Source organism: Cygnus atratus, chromosome 1, assembly GCF_013377495.2.
Source record: "Cygnus atratus isolate AKBS03 ecotype Queensland, Australia chromosome 1, CAtr_DNAZoo_HiC_assembly, whole genome shotgun sequence".
Lineage (NCBI taxonomy): Eukaryota > Metazoa > Chordata > Aves > Anseriformes > Anatidae > Cygnus > Cygnus atratus.
This window is the reverse complement of record NC_066362.1, coordinates 118,382,819-118,396,805: the sequence shown is the minus strand read 5'-3', so window position 1 is coordinate 118,396,805 and position 13,987 is coordinate 118,382,819. Positions and strand designations below refer to the sequence as shown.

The following is a 13,987-nucleotide window of genomic DNA, read 5'->3' as shown; positions in this document are numbered from 1 at the left end:
CATTTACTTAACATTAAAATATTTTAACTTCTTTTTTATGTAGGGAAGATACACTTTTGCACAATTTATATATATGCATACAAGCAAAGATTATATACACTATTTATGCAATTGACACGTATGTCCTTACACTTTTGTAAACACTGCTATCAATTTTAAGAGCTAGGAACAAAGATGGCCAAAATTATGTAAGTAAGGTCATAAAGAGAATGAGTAGCAAAGTACTCAGAGCACTTTGAATAGCAAAATTTGGCGCAAGTCATTAATATAAACCGTAGGTAAATCTTTTCAATCACCCAACAAAATATGTCACATATACACACCTTTACAATTCTTGAAATTTAGAAAAATTCCTACTGAAATTTTAACCATTTAAACTCAAAGTTGCATATTCTGAAGTATACCAGACATGCTCTAAAAACAAAGTAAATCCAAAACAGATACTACTAATCATTGCAATGTTAACTAAACAATTTGAAGACTCATTTACACTACAGTTAAGACAAAAACAGGCTTTAATATTGGTATTGCAAGTGTTTACATAGGAATCAGTGAAAACTATTACTATAATTTTTCAGAAACAGCTTCAGTCTAGATCTGTAGGGTATGATTTATATGTGGCTTATTTTGTCTTAGTAAAAAGTATGGACTAAGTCCATTCCAGACCTATTTTCTGTCTGTGATTCTGCAATAATCTAGTTTATAGCCACCCTGCCTGTAAAATAATAATAATAATAAAAAAAAAAGACAAAAAAGTCATCATAATGTCTATCACTACTTAGGCTAAATGAAAACAGAGATCTCAAAACAGATCTCTATAATTAAGAGATCTGGAGCTGCAATGAGCCACAGAACAAAATGTGTGCAGAAATATGAACAGATTTCATGCGTGAAGATGAATATCAAAACAGACTAAAAAAAGCAACATTTGAGTAACTTGTTTAAGCTAAAATTCCAAGTTTCTACAAGAAACACCTAACAGCTTAATTATATTGCATTTTTAAAGTAACTTAAGGCCAAGCAGGTCACATTGTTAGGTTTAACATGGACCAGGAAATGAGCATCTCTATTTGTTACAGTATTGTCTTAAAAGAAGGGGAGAACCTTTCATAATACACTTGTTGAAAGGGCAAGGCAGTGTCTACAACCTTTTGCTACCACCTGCAAAAGATTTCTGTTTGAAAGTAAATATTTCAGAAAGATTCTGAGTGTCCTCATTTTTCAATACAGGAAAAGACATAATTTGACATGCAGAGACAAAATCCCAGTTTTATAGATCAAACATGCCTGATGATTGCCTAACAATCTCACTTCAGCTTTTAGCCTTTTTTTTTCATTTTTTTTTTAAAAAAAGCACTAAAGCAACAATTTTAAGTCAGTTGGAAACAAACTGTTCTTCAAGAAGTAATTCGAGTTCTTACCAACTGTAAGATTTGCCAATTGGGGAGGGAGATCTGTAGTCACTAATCGATGTCGAAGAATCTGGTTTAGCTGATGAAGGGTGGTTTGCTTTTCACTCTTTGTAATTGGGTCAGGAGGGATAATTTTATCCTGTTAAAATAAACATGAAATAATCTACACATCTCAAACACATCTAATACATTACCAGAAGCAATGATGGAAACTAATCAGACCAGAAGTCTGAAAATATGAATACTACAAGCCATTACAGCTGAGGAAAGGTGTTTCCCCCTCCCCCCCCAGTTATTTACATTTCACCCGAGACTGATCATGGAATAAAACTCATCATCTTGGATCAGTCAAAACAATTCTTGGCCTTACAACAGGCTAAACTCATTTTTAAGTACTAACAGTTGAAAGCCATTCCTTATCTGTAGCTATAGGTCTAAGTCACAGATACTGCTGTTTATATTTCTTCACAAATCTTCTTATTTTGCATTTCATCAGTAAGAAAAGGCAGCAGCATTAAAGAGATCAGTGAGTAGTTCAGTACATTTCCAAATACAATATGCTATAGCCAAAACAGAGAATATCAGATGGTCAGAATATCTAATTTTTACACCACATTTTTCTGGGATGGTGTCTTAGCATGTACAAATAGATAAAGAATGCAAACTTGCTGTTATACTTACCCGTAGAGCAGAACTAAGTTTAAACTGAAAGAATGTTTTACTGGGAAAGGAAAACTTTTTCAAATAGGAAGCGCTCTGTCAGAAACTGACGCTACAGAGACTTGGCATTATGCTTGTATTAAACTACACTTCCATTTGCACATATCAGAAAATTAGTTTCATTATCATGCATTTGACAGGGATCCCTCTCACCCCAAAACATATTGTAACATTATTTACCCTAATGCAGGTAGGCAGGCGTGGGTATGATCCAGTTGTCAGAACATCAATTGCATATGGGATAGCAAAACTAGGTAGACGAGCATGAACCAAAGCATCTCTAGCTAGAGATGCCAGACGATCAGCAGTGTCCACAAACAGAATGGCTTGCTGATCTAAAAAACTTGATATCATCTGTAGAAGACAAGGGGGAGGAAAAAGAATGTCAAAAAATTCACAAGTCAATGGCTCTTTACATTCAGCTCATCTAGAGCACATAGGACTGAGATGATTCTATCCCTACCCGTTACTTCCTTCCCATTCAAGTAATCACATCTGTAAAACAAAGAATGAATGCTCTGGCCATTTCTTACATTCAGATGCTGAGGACACTTTAAATCTGCATGCCATTTCTGATGCTGTGGAGGATCTGTGAAGCCTCACAGCTCTTTATCTGATGATTGCTACCGGAATGCTACCAAACTTGTTTGTCATCACTCCAGGCTTGGTGTTTGGTTTGCAACGTTCTGGGCTTTACTCATATTTAACCAAGAACAGGATGAAAATGATAAGAACTAACACACTGAGATCGCCATCTTCCCCATCCTATCACCTAACCCCTGAGCACTCTTAGAAACTACGTGCAGACATGCCTTTTTCATTTGCTGCCACTGAGTTTTTGGGAACATGAACTGTTAAGAGACAGTATCATACATTTTTTCAATAGAAGGAAACTGGTTGTCACTTAGTATACATTTGCCTGTGAAATACAAGTTTGGGTTTGTTTTAAACTTCCATAGCAAGGAAAAGTTAGAGTATACCAAAATCCCACAGTACTAAAAGATTATTCCATACCAAACTCTGTTGCTAACTTACCGCACATTTTTCCACCTTTCCAGCATTATTAGCCCATTTGACTAAGGCTAACAGACGAACAAACAGTTGACGGGTGCGGCTTGCAAACTGTACTATTTCTATTTTTCTGCAAAAACAAGAAACAAATAGACATTAAACCAGCATTCAGATAAATAATAAAGCTGCAATTCAACTCAGTACCAGTAAAAAAAAAATTGCAATGATGAAGAATTATTTAGCTCACTATTTTGAGCACATATATGCTAACAACGTGCAGAGATTCTAACCAGCCAAGACTGTCTGGGGAAACAAAAAAGCATACTCATATGAATTAATTACTAATTTTAAGAGAAACAATTCTCTAGTGAACTCCACAGCATTATTTGTATACCTTTTGTGATTACAGTAACAAGAGCAAGTGGACAAAAAACATTCCTCACCACAACGGATATTAGCCTCTACCAAACAGAACTTGTATCTCCTTCTGATCCTAACCTGTAAAATACATACTCGTAACACAGATAGAGTCTGTTCCTGCTAAGTGTTGGTGTAATGAGGTAAACCCTTTTGCGTAATACATAAAGCACAATCTGATTGTAGCAGGTGACTGTTTAGGCCAGGAGTACCATTAATACCATCTGGTTCGGCCTCTTGCATTACATACTATAAGCCTCATCCAAAAACCTGGGCACTAAGTCAATAAGTTCTCTTCATTCCAGACTATGTATTTTAGAATGCCATCCAGCCCGATACTAAATTTTCATGCGATAGACAAGCTGCTGTGTAAGTATTGCTCTAATAGTACAGTAACTACAGTAATCAAAGCAAGATGTTAACAAAAACATAGTGGTATTTGGAAGATGACTACAGTGAGACTTTAGAATGTCAGAAATCTCCCCAAAAAATTAACCAGAGAAGTTGCTAAAATCTAGAAGTAGTTATGTCAACCCAACATCTGTGGTGAAAAAGCCATGACAGCAAGAAAAATTCAAACTCATGTTCTGTGGCTGAAAACCAAAGGGTATCCAAAAAAAAAAAAGAACAGAAAAAAGCACTGCAATTTAATAACAAAAAATATTTTTAAAAAGTACAGTGTTCCAGTAACTGCTTCATTAACACCACTATACAAAATTACAGAAGGCTTGTTACTTCTATTTGAGATAATCCTACTTCCATAACCATGGCTATCACCCCTAAATCACAGTTGCACTGGGAATTCACATCCACCTACGCCTCTACCAAGAACCCAAAGAGTTTTTCCAATTTTTCTGTGTTCTTTCATTCTTCATTACAGATACAGAACCTTATGTTGGGTTACATAAACAAATGAAATTGTTCAAGGAAGATGAAACTTCAGGAAAGAATACATTAACAAGTCCTATAAATGCAAAGCAGAGCACATTAAAAAGCTTTTTAGTGACCACATTTAAGAAATCCTTCAAAATAATTCATCTTTAATATAAACAAAAATCACAAATGCTTTGTTTCTAACAAAGTCTATTCCAATGAGCAGAAAGCTGAGCAGGTTTGGCAGAGGCCAGCTTGACTGAACAGGAAACCCCTGACCAAACAATGCAAATAGGAAGCACAAAGAAGGTGGGAGAGGGCAACACACAAGAGCTGTTCAAGCATACAGCAACAAGTGTAGGAAAATCAGACCTCAGAAGCAAAACTAGCAACAGATGAAAGTCAACAAGGACTTCTATAGGCACATCAGCAGCAAAAGACTAAGGAAACAAAAATCCAGTGCTCAGCAGAGCAAGATACAATTGACATGGAAAAAGCCATGACACTGAGTACATTCTTTGCCTTGGTCTTTACTGCTAAGTTCTGATCTCAGATGTTTCACATCCTTCATCCTAGTGGCATCGTATGGGGGAATGAAGCATTAGCTACAGTAGAAGAATACCAAGCTAAGGACCACTTAAGCAAGCCTGAAATACTAAAGTCCATCGGAGCAGCCAGGGCTGCATCCAAGAGTGCTGAGGGAATTGACCCGTTCCACTGTAAAGTAGCTCTGTAATTTTCAAAAGGCCACAGTGATGAGGTCTTAATGACTGGAAAAAGGCAAACAACACACCAACCTTCAAGAAGAAGGATTCAGGGACCTATGTGCCAGTCAGCCTAAGCTCAGTTAACAAGACACATTATGTAGAAAATCTTTCCAGAAGCTACGTCCAGGTAAGCAACAATCACGAAAGCAGTTTGGGAACCGTCAGTGCAGATCTGCCAAGGACAAACCATCCCTGAACAACACAATTGCCTTCCACGGGATAGCCAGCTCCATGATCAAGGGGAGAGCAAGAGATGTATCTACAATGCCTTTTCCACAGCTTTTGACAAGACCGCCCGTAATATCCTTGCAGCCAAGTTGGTAACATACGAAATATGTAAGTGCCAGACATGAAAGGCTGACTGGCTGCCAGCTGGATTTCCTTTATGTTGGTTACTACTTATTTTCCTTAAGGGTCAACACTATGGCCAATACAACTTAACACTTCCATCAACAACCTGTATGATGTGAAGGAAAGCACCCTTTGAAAACTTGCAGGTCATGTCAAACTGGACAGAGCGAACAAAGGGACCTCAGTTGGACAGAGGAACTGGTTGACATGAATCTGTACTGGGTTTACTTGGCAAGGAACTGGTAGCAAGGAGGGTGCAGGGGTGGCCTCTGTGAGCAGAGCCCAGCAGCTGCCCCATGTCGGAGCAGAGCCAGCCCCAGCCAGCTCCAAAAGGGACCTGCTGCTGGCCAGAGCCGAGCCAGGGAGTGACGCTGGGTGGGCCTCTGGGAGAGCAGAGTTAAGGAAGGGGAAAAAAATTTGTTATGAGGCAGCAGCTGGGAGAGAGGAGTGAGAACATGTGAGGGAAGCAGCCCTGCAGCCCCCAAGGTGAGTGCAGCAGGAGGGCAGGAGGTGCTCCAGGCAGGCAGCAGCAGTTCCCCTGCGGCCTGTGCAGGGAGAGGCCCCTGGTGGAGCAGGCTGTCCCCCTGCAGCCCATGGGTCCCACACGGAGCAGATCTCCACGCTGCAGCCCCCCCGTGGAGGAGCCCACGTGGAGCAGGTGGATGTGGCCTGGAGGAGGCTGCGGCCCACGGAGAGCCCCCGCAGGAGCAGGCCCCGGGCCGGAGCTGCAGCCCGTGGAGAGGAGCCCACGCAGGAGCAGGGGGTCTGGGGGGAGCTGCCGCCCGCCCGTGGGGGACCCGTGCTGGAGCAGTTTGCTCCTGGGGGATGGATGGACCCCGTGGTACGGAGCCGTGTGGGAGCAGTGCTTGAAGAGCTGCTGCCTGTGGGCAGCCCCCGCAGGCTCAGTTCGGGAAGGACGGCATCCCGTGGGAGGGACCCCGCGTGGAGGAGACGAAGCATCAGGGGCTGACCACAGCCCTAAGAAGGATGTAGGTGGGGGCAGATGGGGGGGGAAGGTGTCTTTTTGTTTTTCTTTCCACTCTAGTCTGTTAATAGTAGGCAATAAATTTCTCTAATCTCCCTGTGCTGAGTCTGTTTTGCACGTGACAATAACCAGTGAGTGATCTCCCTGTCCTTATCTCAACCCTTGAGCCCCTTCCATTGTATTTGCTCCCCTTTTCCATTTAAGGATGGGGAGTGAGAGCGCAACCATGGTGGAAGTCAGCTGCCCAGCAGGGTAAAACCACCACAGAATCTCATGAGGCAAAGAAAACATGCAAAGTCCTGTATGTGTAACCAAATAACCTCATGTAGCTGCAGAGGCTGGAGACGATGCAGCAGCTGGGCAGATAAGGAGAAATGGACCTGTGGGTCCTTGTGGACAGGTGAACAGCCATCGGCAACGTGCCCTTGCAACAACAGCAGGCTGTATCAGCATAAACCTAGCCTAGCTCAAGGAAAGTGATTATTTGCCTTGAGTCAGCACTTGTCAGACTGCATCTGAAGCACTATGCCCAGTTTTAACTCCCTAGCCTAGAAAAATTATCACCATACCACCATACATAAGTAAGTTAGGGGCTAGAACACATGAGATACAAAGAGCAGCTGAGGAAACTGTGTTTGCATTTGCTTAAGAGAAGGTTACAGTGAGATACTCCTGCTGTCTTCAAATATCTAAACGGGTGTTATAAGATGGACATAGACTCCATCAAAAGGATAAGGAAAGACAGCCACAAACTACAACATGGGAACACTAGTTATATATATTAGGAAAGCAAAAAAAAAAATAAAAAAATACCAAAACCACAATGAGTTAGTCAAAGACTGAAGCAGGTTGCCCGGAAAGATTGCAGGAATTCTATCCTTGAAGATATTAAAACTCAACTGGACATGACCCTGAGCAAACTGAACCAACTTTGAAACTGTCTTTTACTTCAGGCAGAGGTTTGGGCCAGGTATCTCTGAAGCACCTTGCAAACCAAAATTACGTATGCCTACGAAATAAGTGAAAAAGCAGCCATTTTGTCATTAAGGAATGAAAAATAAGTGTTTCACAAAAAATAGGCAATTGTGCTGCTGTTGAAGTTATGAATAACCCATTTTTACAACAGTTCTGAACTTGGTTCTCTTTAAAATCTTCTCATGTAGATGATATCCTTTCCTGCAAATTTGAGAAAGTAACAGACTGGTTCTCTAACCACTGCAAAAAAAAGAGGGAAAATAATAGGTTTTAGGAAAACTGTGTTTATATAGTTGTTGGAAGAATAGTAACAGGAACTGTTTGTTGAGAAACACAGGTATAAGGTTCTACCTTCCATTTGCCAACAAAAAAAGACAGGGCCTTGCAAAGGCATTGTAATCCAGGTTCCAGTTAAAAATCTTCTACAGGCATTACTGTATTTAGAAAAACAATTTCACATACATTACACTATTGGAGGATAAAGGAAAAGACGACAGTACTGAGCAAAACAGTTGCCAATACCAAGAAGAAAGTCCCTGGATTTTCCCTAGAATTCAGCATTACTTTACGCCACATTATGGTTTTTAATCCAATTGCTTTCTTGACAGAAAAAGATTTCAAGGGTGATTTATTCCTATCAGTGATAATTATGCTAATAAACAATGCTTTGCAAAGAAAAGCCGATATTATATTAATATTCATAATTTTCTATCAGTTTTTCTTTTCATAGCTTCTCTTAGCTTGGCACCATAGTAAAGAATTTAGATTTTATGTGAACTTTATTAGAGGATAACATCATCACATCTTCAAAGTATGTATGCCATGTCCGTACGCTAGCTTCAAGAAACAGTGCTTAAAGCACAGCTACTGCTGCCATTGCAGCTCTCAAAGTTAGGAAAAAATAGAGTAAACTGGAGAGTTAAACTATCCCCCTTAAGAGATGTCCTTCAGAGCTGGAAAGCTGTTTCACCAAGAAGAGCTAAATAAGTCAAAGTTAACACGGATGCAAACATTTCGTTTCAAGATGCTTTCAGCTGCGGGACATCCTCTGTGACCATTCAAGACAGTCCTAATAGAATACAGGTAAAAGAAAATAAGCCAAACATGTTACTTCAACCCTGTGTGCCCCACGCAGTAGGGAAGCCCCCACGTGAGTAAGAGGGAGCTCTGGACCCAACCTTAATGTCATCGCTTCAGTAAATATAGTGAAATTTTCCAGTACAAATAGATTGTTTTTCTTTATAAAATATTATGCATAAGAAAAAGGAGGTGCAAGGAATCATCCCAGGTTATGATTTTCTGAAAACGGGATCAATTTCACAACAGGTTATGAGAGTTTTGGAAAATTTGAGATAACTGAATCAATAATAATCCTGGTACACAGAATTCTTTATTGGCATTCTTAGGAATATCATCGCTGTTATATGTCTCCAAAGAAAATTAGGTCAATAAGAGTGTTAATACAAATAATAAAGGAAATTAAGTTTACTCAAAAGAATAAATAATATTTCATAAAATTTATTCAAAGAGACAAAAAGCAAATCAAGTTCATTCATCTTTGGGGGAGGGGATGGTGGCCATTTTAAAAAGGAAAGCCTGTTCTGCTCTCTTACACTTGCTTTCTAATAATCTTAATAATGCAAAACCACACAGAACAGGTAAAGAACATGGCTCTCTTAAATGGTATCTTATGATAAGAAAGACAGGTAACACAGGAAAAGGCAGAAAAGAAGTTTTTACCTTGTCTCCATTGCTGAACTGCTACTTCTGATCAAAATGTTTCTTTATCACACTAACTAGAATCTATTTAGGTTCTCCAGCTCCCTTTCACGTTAGATTTACTGTCACTTCACTGCCATTAAGAGAAAAATGCCCTTAACAGATTTCACCTATTGTAACAACAACAGCATGTTACCGAACTGTGCAAAAAAAAAAAAAAGAGCCCCAAAACCACCCTCCCTCCCCAAAAAAGAAAAAGTATTGTCATCGATGCTGAAGAAAATCTTGAAGCTATGCAGTGACAGCAAGACAATCAAGGCTTATTTTCTTGCATAAAATCTAAAATTAGGAAAAAAGATATTTTATTGAAACAGTTCTATACCGATCTTAACATCCTAAACAAAATTGTGTATCTTAACAGGCATTACAGACGGTCTTATCATAACTCACCTTTCCATATCAGTCTTTCTTGGTAATCTGCATTAAAAAAAGGAAAAAAAAAAGCGTATTACCTATTGTTCCATTATATTTCATACCACCATAAAAGAAATTTTGTTAGTAACCTTCAGCTAAGTACATGAAGAACTTACACATACCTATATAGAGCATTTCAAAGTTTCCGCAATTGCAGATGTTTCCTAAATACAGTGAAATTGCATGTTTGACATCTCTAGAAAGCAGTCTAGTTTAGGCAGTGGGGGATGTGGAGCGGGGAGAATCAGGTGTGCAACGGCAGCGCTGGTACCTGCTGGAGTCCTGTAGCGGTTAAGCTGGAACTGGCCAAATGAATTTAAAAGCTTGAAGAACATTTAAGTCTGAAGACTTCTGCTAAACCAGGAGAGCCATACATACAGTATCACTACCTGTGCTTCACAATTTATGATTCTCAGTAAGCATCCGTGACAAGCGTTAATTAATTCATAGTAGCACTCCTAGATCGTCTACACCAGGTGTTAAATTTGGCTGCTTACTGACTCGCCTGAAGGGAGTTTCTCTTTCATCAGTCTCGAAGGGAAGAAATGCTATGCTCCAGAGCTTTATCAGCTACCTGTACGACAGATACTGCTGCAGAGAGAAGACTGTATTCCCGTAAACCATAATGTTATAGAGATGTTACAGGCATCTCGTTTCAGTTAGTTTTCATTCCAGGACTAGGCTGGTGCTGGTAAAGGAGCAAGAACTCATTTTGTTGGAAGGAAGAATACTTTCCAGACAGGCTTTTTATTAGCCATATCCATACTTTATAGGGAAATACAGTAGAAAACTCTAGCTCATTCCACTTTTGGAGGAGGCATCATGTAGCTTATAAACTACCTGGTGAATCAAAGATCTGAAAGCATTTTCCATGTGTTCCTCACGCTATCTAATTTACTTTGTACCTTAATTACACTCAAGTCAAAAGAACCAGTTCCACACCATCAAACAAGCATAGAAGACATCAGAGGCACACGCTCCTACAAGAACACGTACAGAATCAATCGCTGTCTGCAGATACCGTAAGCATACAAGTAAGATACTGACTAACATCTGGAAGCTTTTTGCAAAGTAAACTAAAATTCCCTGTCTTTTCTAGAGTTTGAACACTCTTAACCCCAAGTAAGCAAAACTTTGTTTGCACACTCGCCAGCTATGGTGTTTTACAAGAACTATAGGTGTTTTTTGTCTCCCTTTTGCTCTCTGTGTCACATCTTAAAACATACACAGACCTCACAGGCATCTCTAAGGTTAAGCAAACTAAAAGAGAAAGAGGCTCGCTCACTGTCAGAATGCTTTCAGGAAAGTTTTCTTTGGCCCAAAAACATTCCTTTGTTTCGCCACTTCAAACACAACTACATTAGCACTACAGACTGTGAAGCAAACATAAATATTTCCTTTTCCTCCCAAACAACCAAGTGCTGTTTTAAGGAGCGCTTAAGTAACTCCAAGAGCTGCGGCACCTGAAAATGCCTCAGATAATGCCTTAGTTTCACGTGTTTCATGTATTTTGACGCCAGTAGCAACACCACAGCTGGGCTTTCTGGCAGTCCCGTGGGGTCAAACTCGAGCATTAAGACCGCAGCGTCTATTCGGATGCTCCGTATCCCCCCACGGTCCTTCCTCCTCTTTATGCCAGGGCGCTCCCCAGCTTCTCCCAGACCCCCGCACACCGCCTTGTGCAAGGCAGAGCTGCACGAACCGGGCACCTCCGGGGAGGGCAGAGGGGCGAGGAGCCCCGGAGCCCCCCGGGGCCGGGACACAACGCGGCGGGGAGGGAGGGGGGGGGTCTCGGGGGCACTCACAGGTCTGCCAGCACGGTGAGCTCGGCGTACGTGCGGTGCAGGAGGAAGTCGATGAGGGTGCTGAGCCGGTACCCGGGGCTGGCGGCGGCTGTCACGGCGCCGGGGGCCGGCGGGGCCGGTGCTGAGGCGGGGCCCCCGCCGGCCGGCACCAGCTGGTTGCTCTCCAGCTGCACCGGCGCCATGGCGGCGGCGGCGGCGCCTCGAGCCCGGGCAGGAGCGAGCTCGGCAGCCCGGGGGCCGAGGAACCGGGAACGGGGCCGGGTCGGGGGGTAGCGGTCGGCGGGGAGCGGAGCGGGGCGGGCGGCGCTCACAGCCCGCCGGGCGCAGGGGCCGCCGCCATCTTGGCGGCACGGAACCGGAAGCGAGGGGCCGAGGCGGACCGGAAAGAGAACCGCTCCGGCACGGCCGGGGGCGGCGGGGGCGCTCCGGGGACGGGGGGGAGCCTCCGCGGGGGGGGGGGCGGGGCCTCGGCGAGGGGGCGGGGTCTCCGGGAAGGGGTGGAGCCTCGGTGTGGGGGGTGGAGCCTCGGTGTGGGGGTGGAGCCTCGGTGTGGGGGTGGAGCCTGAGGGGGCGGGCGGTTGCGGCAGTTGGCGGTGGCCGTCGCGGGGAGCTCGCGCCGCCGCTGAGCCGTTGGGGCGGGACCGCCTGAGGGGAAATGGCGCCGCGCAGAGCCCGGGGGGAAGATGTGTGGGGCGAGGGGGAGCCGGGCTGCCGGGCAATGGGGGGTGTCGGTGCTCAGCGGGGGGAGCCTTTCCGAGGCGCGTTGGCGTGTTTCTGGCTTCCCCAGCAACTGGTGTTTTTTGGGGTGCGGGAGAAGGAACTGTAAAGAAGTGATCGTGGGGTGTTTGTGCGCTGGTTGCCAAAGCGCGCTGGGTAAGGAAGGGAGCGGCGTAAATCCCGGGGGGGGGGGGTTCGTTAACGGTTCGCTCGAGTGTTAAACCGTAAATTCTTGCCGTGTGACTACAAATAGTTCCCCAAAGTAGACGTAATACAGGCAATAAATGCCCAAACCTTCAACAGGTATTAAAACGCTGCCACTTCTTCAAGTTTTTTAAAATCCACTTGTTTTATAAAATGCACACTTTTAAAAATCTCTTCTTACCGATCTCTTTCCAAGAGGACAGTAAGCAATAAAAGGCAACGTTATCATTATTTTTTTCCAACGTGAGAAATGTGTAATCAACAGTTTAATCAAAAAAATAAATATGCATCTGTGCCAGCAGCGAGAAGAGTCAGTTATGTTCCTGCAGGGAGTGCTCATTGCACCTGGTTATGAGCCAGTTGCCAGCGGATAAGGAGCAGCTTCACTGGCAGGCGAGCTCTGCCATAACCACTGTGGAATCACAGAATCATTAGGGTTGGAAAAGACCTCGAAGATCACCTGGTCCAACCATCCCCCTACCACCAATAAGCACCCTAAGCACCCTAAGCACCCTAAGCACCACGTCCAACCTTTCCTTAAACACCCCCAGGGACGGTGACTCCACCACCTCCCTGGGCAACCCATTCCAATGCCTGGCTGCTCTTTCGGGGAAGAAATATCTCCTCATTTCGAGCCTGAACCTCCCCTGGTGCAACTTGCCATTCGCTCTAGCCCTACTACTAGTTACCTGCGAGAAGAGGCCAACCCCCAGCTCCCCACACCTTCATTTCAGGTAGCTGTAGAGAGCAATAAGGTCTGCCCTGAGCCTCCTCCAGGCCGGCACTCCATCCTGTGCATCCACGTGGAGCAGAGTGTGGGTTAGGACGGGGCTGGATTGCTACAGTGGTGAGCTGTGCCAGCCCCATTACTTGGTGCTGTGCTCTGCAAAAACTAATTCTGTAGACTGCTTCAGTGGAAGTGAGACAGATGTACAATCCTTAGACTGGCAGGTGGGCGCTGCTGGTTGTTTGGGAATTTTTTTTCCTAAAACCCTTAAAATATATTCAGAGCTACATTTTACTCCTCCTTTACCCCCCAATACAAGTGAAAGAAATGCCTGCTTTGTGCTGTTAAAATTATAAAGGATGGAATGATTAATACTATTGGGATTATGTTGTGATGCAAACAAGTGTGTTTTGCTTGGTGTGTATTGAAAGTCCTTGAAAAGGTGTGTTTTCCCAAATGTATGAAAAATGTTTTTCCCCTCTATGTGCATGAATAAATGCCATGTACCCATTTTATGGCCAACTAGTTGCATTACTGAAGAAAATGCCAACTTCAACATGCACCGGAATGTGATTAGGCTGTATATTAAAAGACCTATAACTTAGAAATACAGGCTCTTTTTTATTGTTCTTTCTCCTTCTTCCCATCTCTTCTCTTACAGTTTAGTCCAGAATAAAATCCCCATTGATTTTAGTGGTGCAGGCTGAGACTTTTTGATGAGGCAGGTGGAAAATCGTGATGGGATCTGACTTTGCCCCTGTTAGAGCTGTTCCTATAGTCCTGGTGAATTCTCCAGCTTTTCTGGAGAGGGGCTGAAGGAGGCTGCCTTT

General features: G+C 43.2%; 1 protein-coding gene across 2 annotated transcripts in view; it reads right to left on the bottom strand.

The window, feature by feature from the left end:
* Positions 1 to 11,866, bottom strand: part of MED14 (mediator complex subunit 14) — a 37,567-nt gene extending 25,701 nt beyond the window's left edge. For both annotated transcript variants that reach the window (XM_035542265.1, XM_035542266.1), the window contains exons 1-5: positions 11,510 to 11,866; positions 9,681 to 9,707; positions 3,168 to 3,273; positions 2,313 to 2,486; positions 1,422 to 1,551 (exon numbers count right to left, since the gene is read on the bottom strand). In XM_035542265.1, coding sequence (XP_035398158.1) covers positions 1,422 to 1,551; positions 2,313 to 2,486; positions 3,168 to 3,273; positions 9,681 to 9,707; positions 11,510 to 11,691 — 619 coding nt within the window. In that variant the 5' untranslated portion in view covers positions 11,692 to 11,866. The remainder of the gene's footprint in view (positions 1 to 1,421; positions 1,552 to 2,312; positions 2,487 to 3,167; positions 3,274 to 9,680; positions 9,708 to 11,509) is intronic.
* Between the last annotated feature and the right edge of the window lie 2,121 nt (positions 11,867 to 13,987).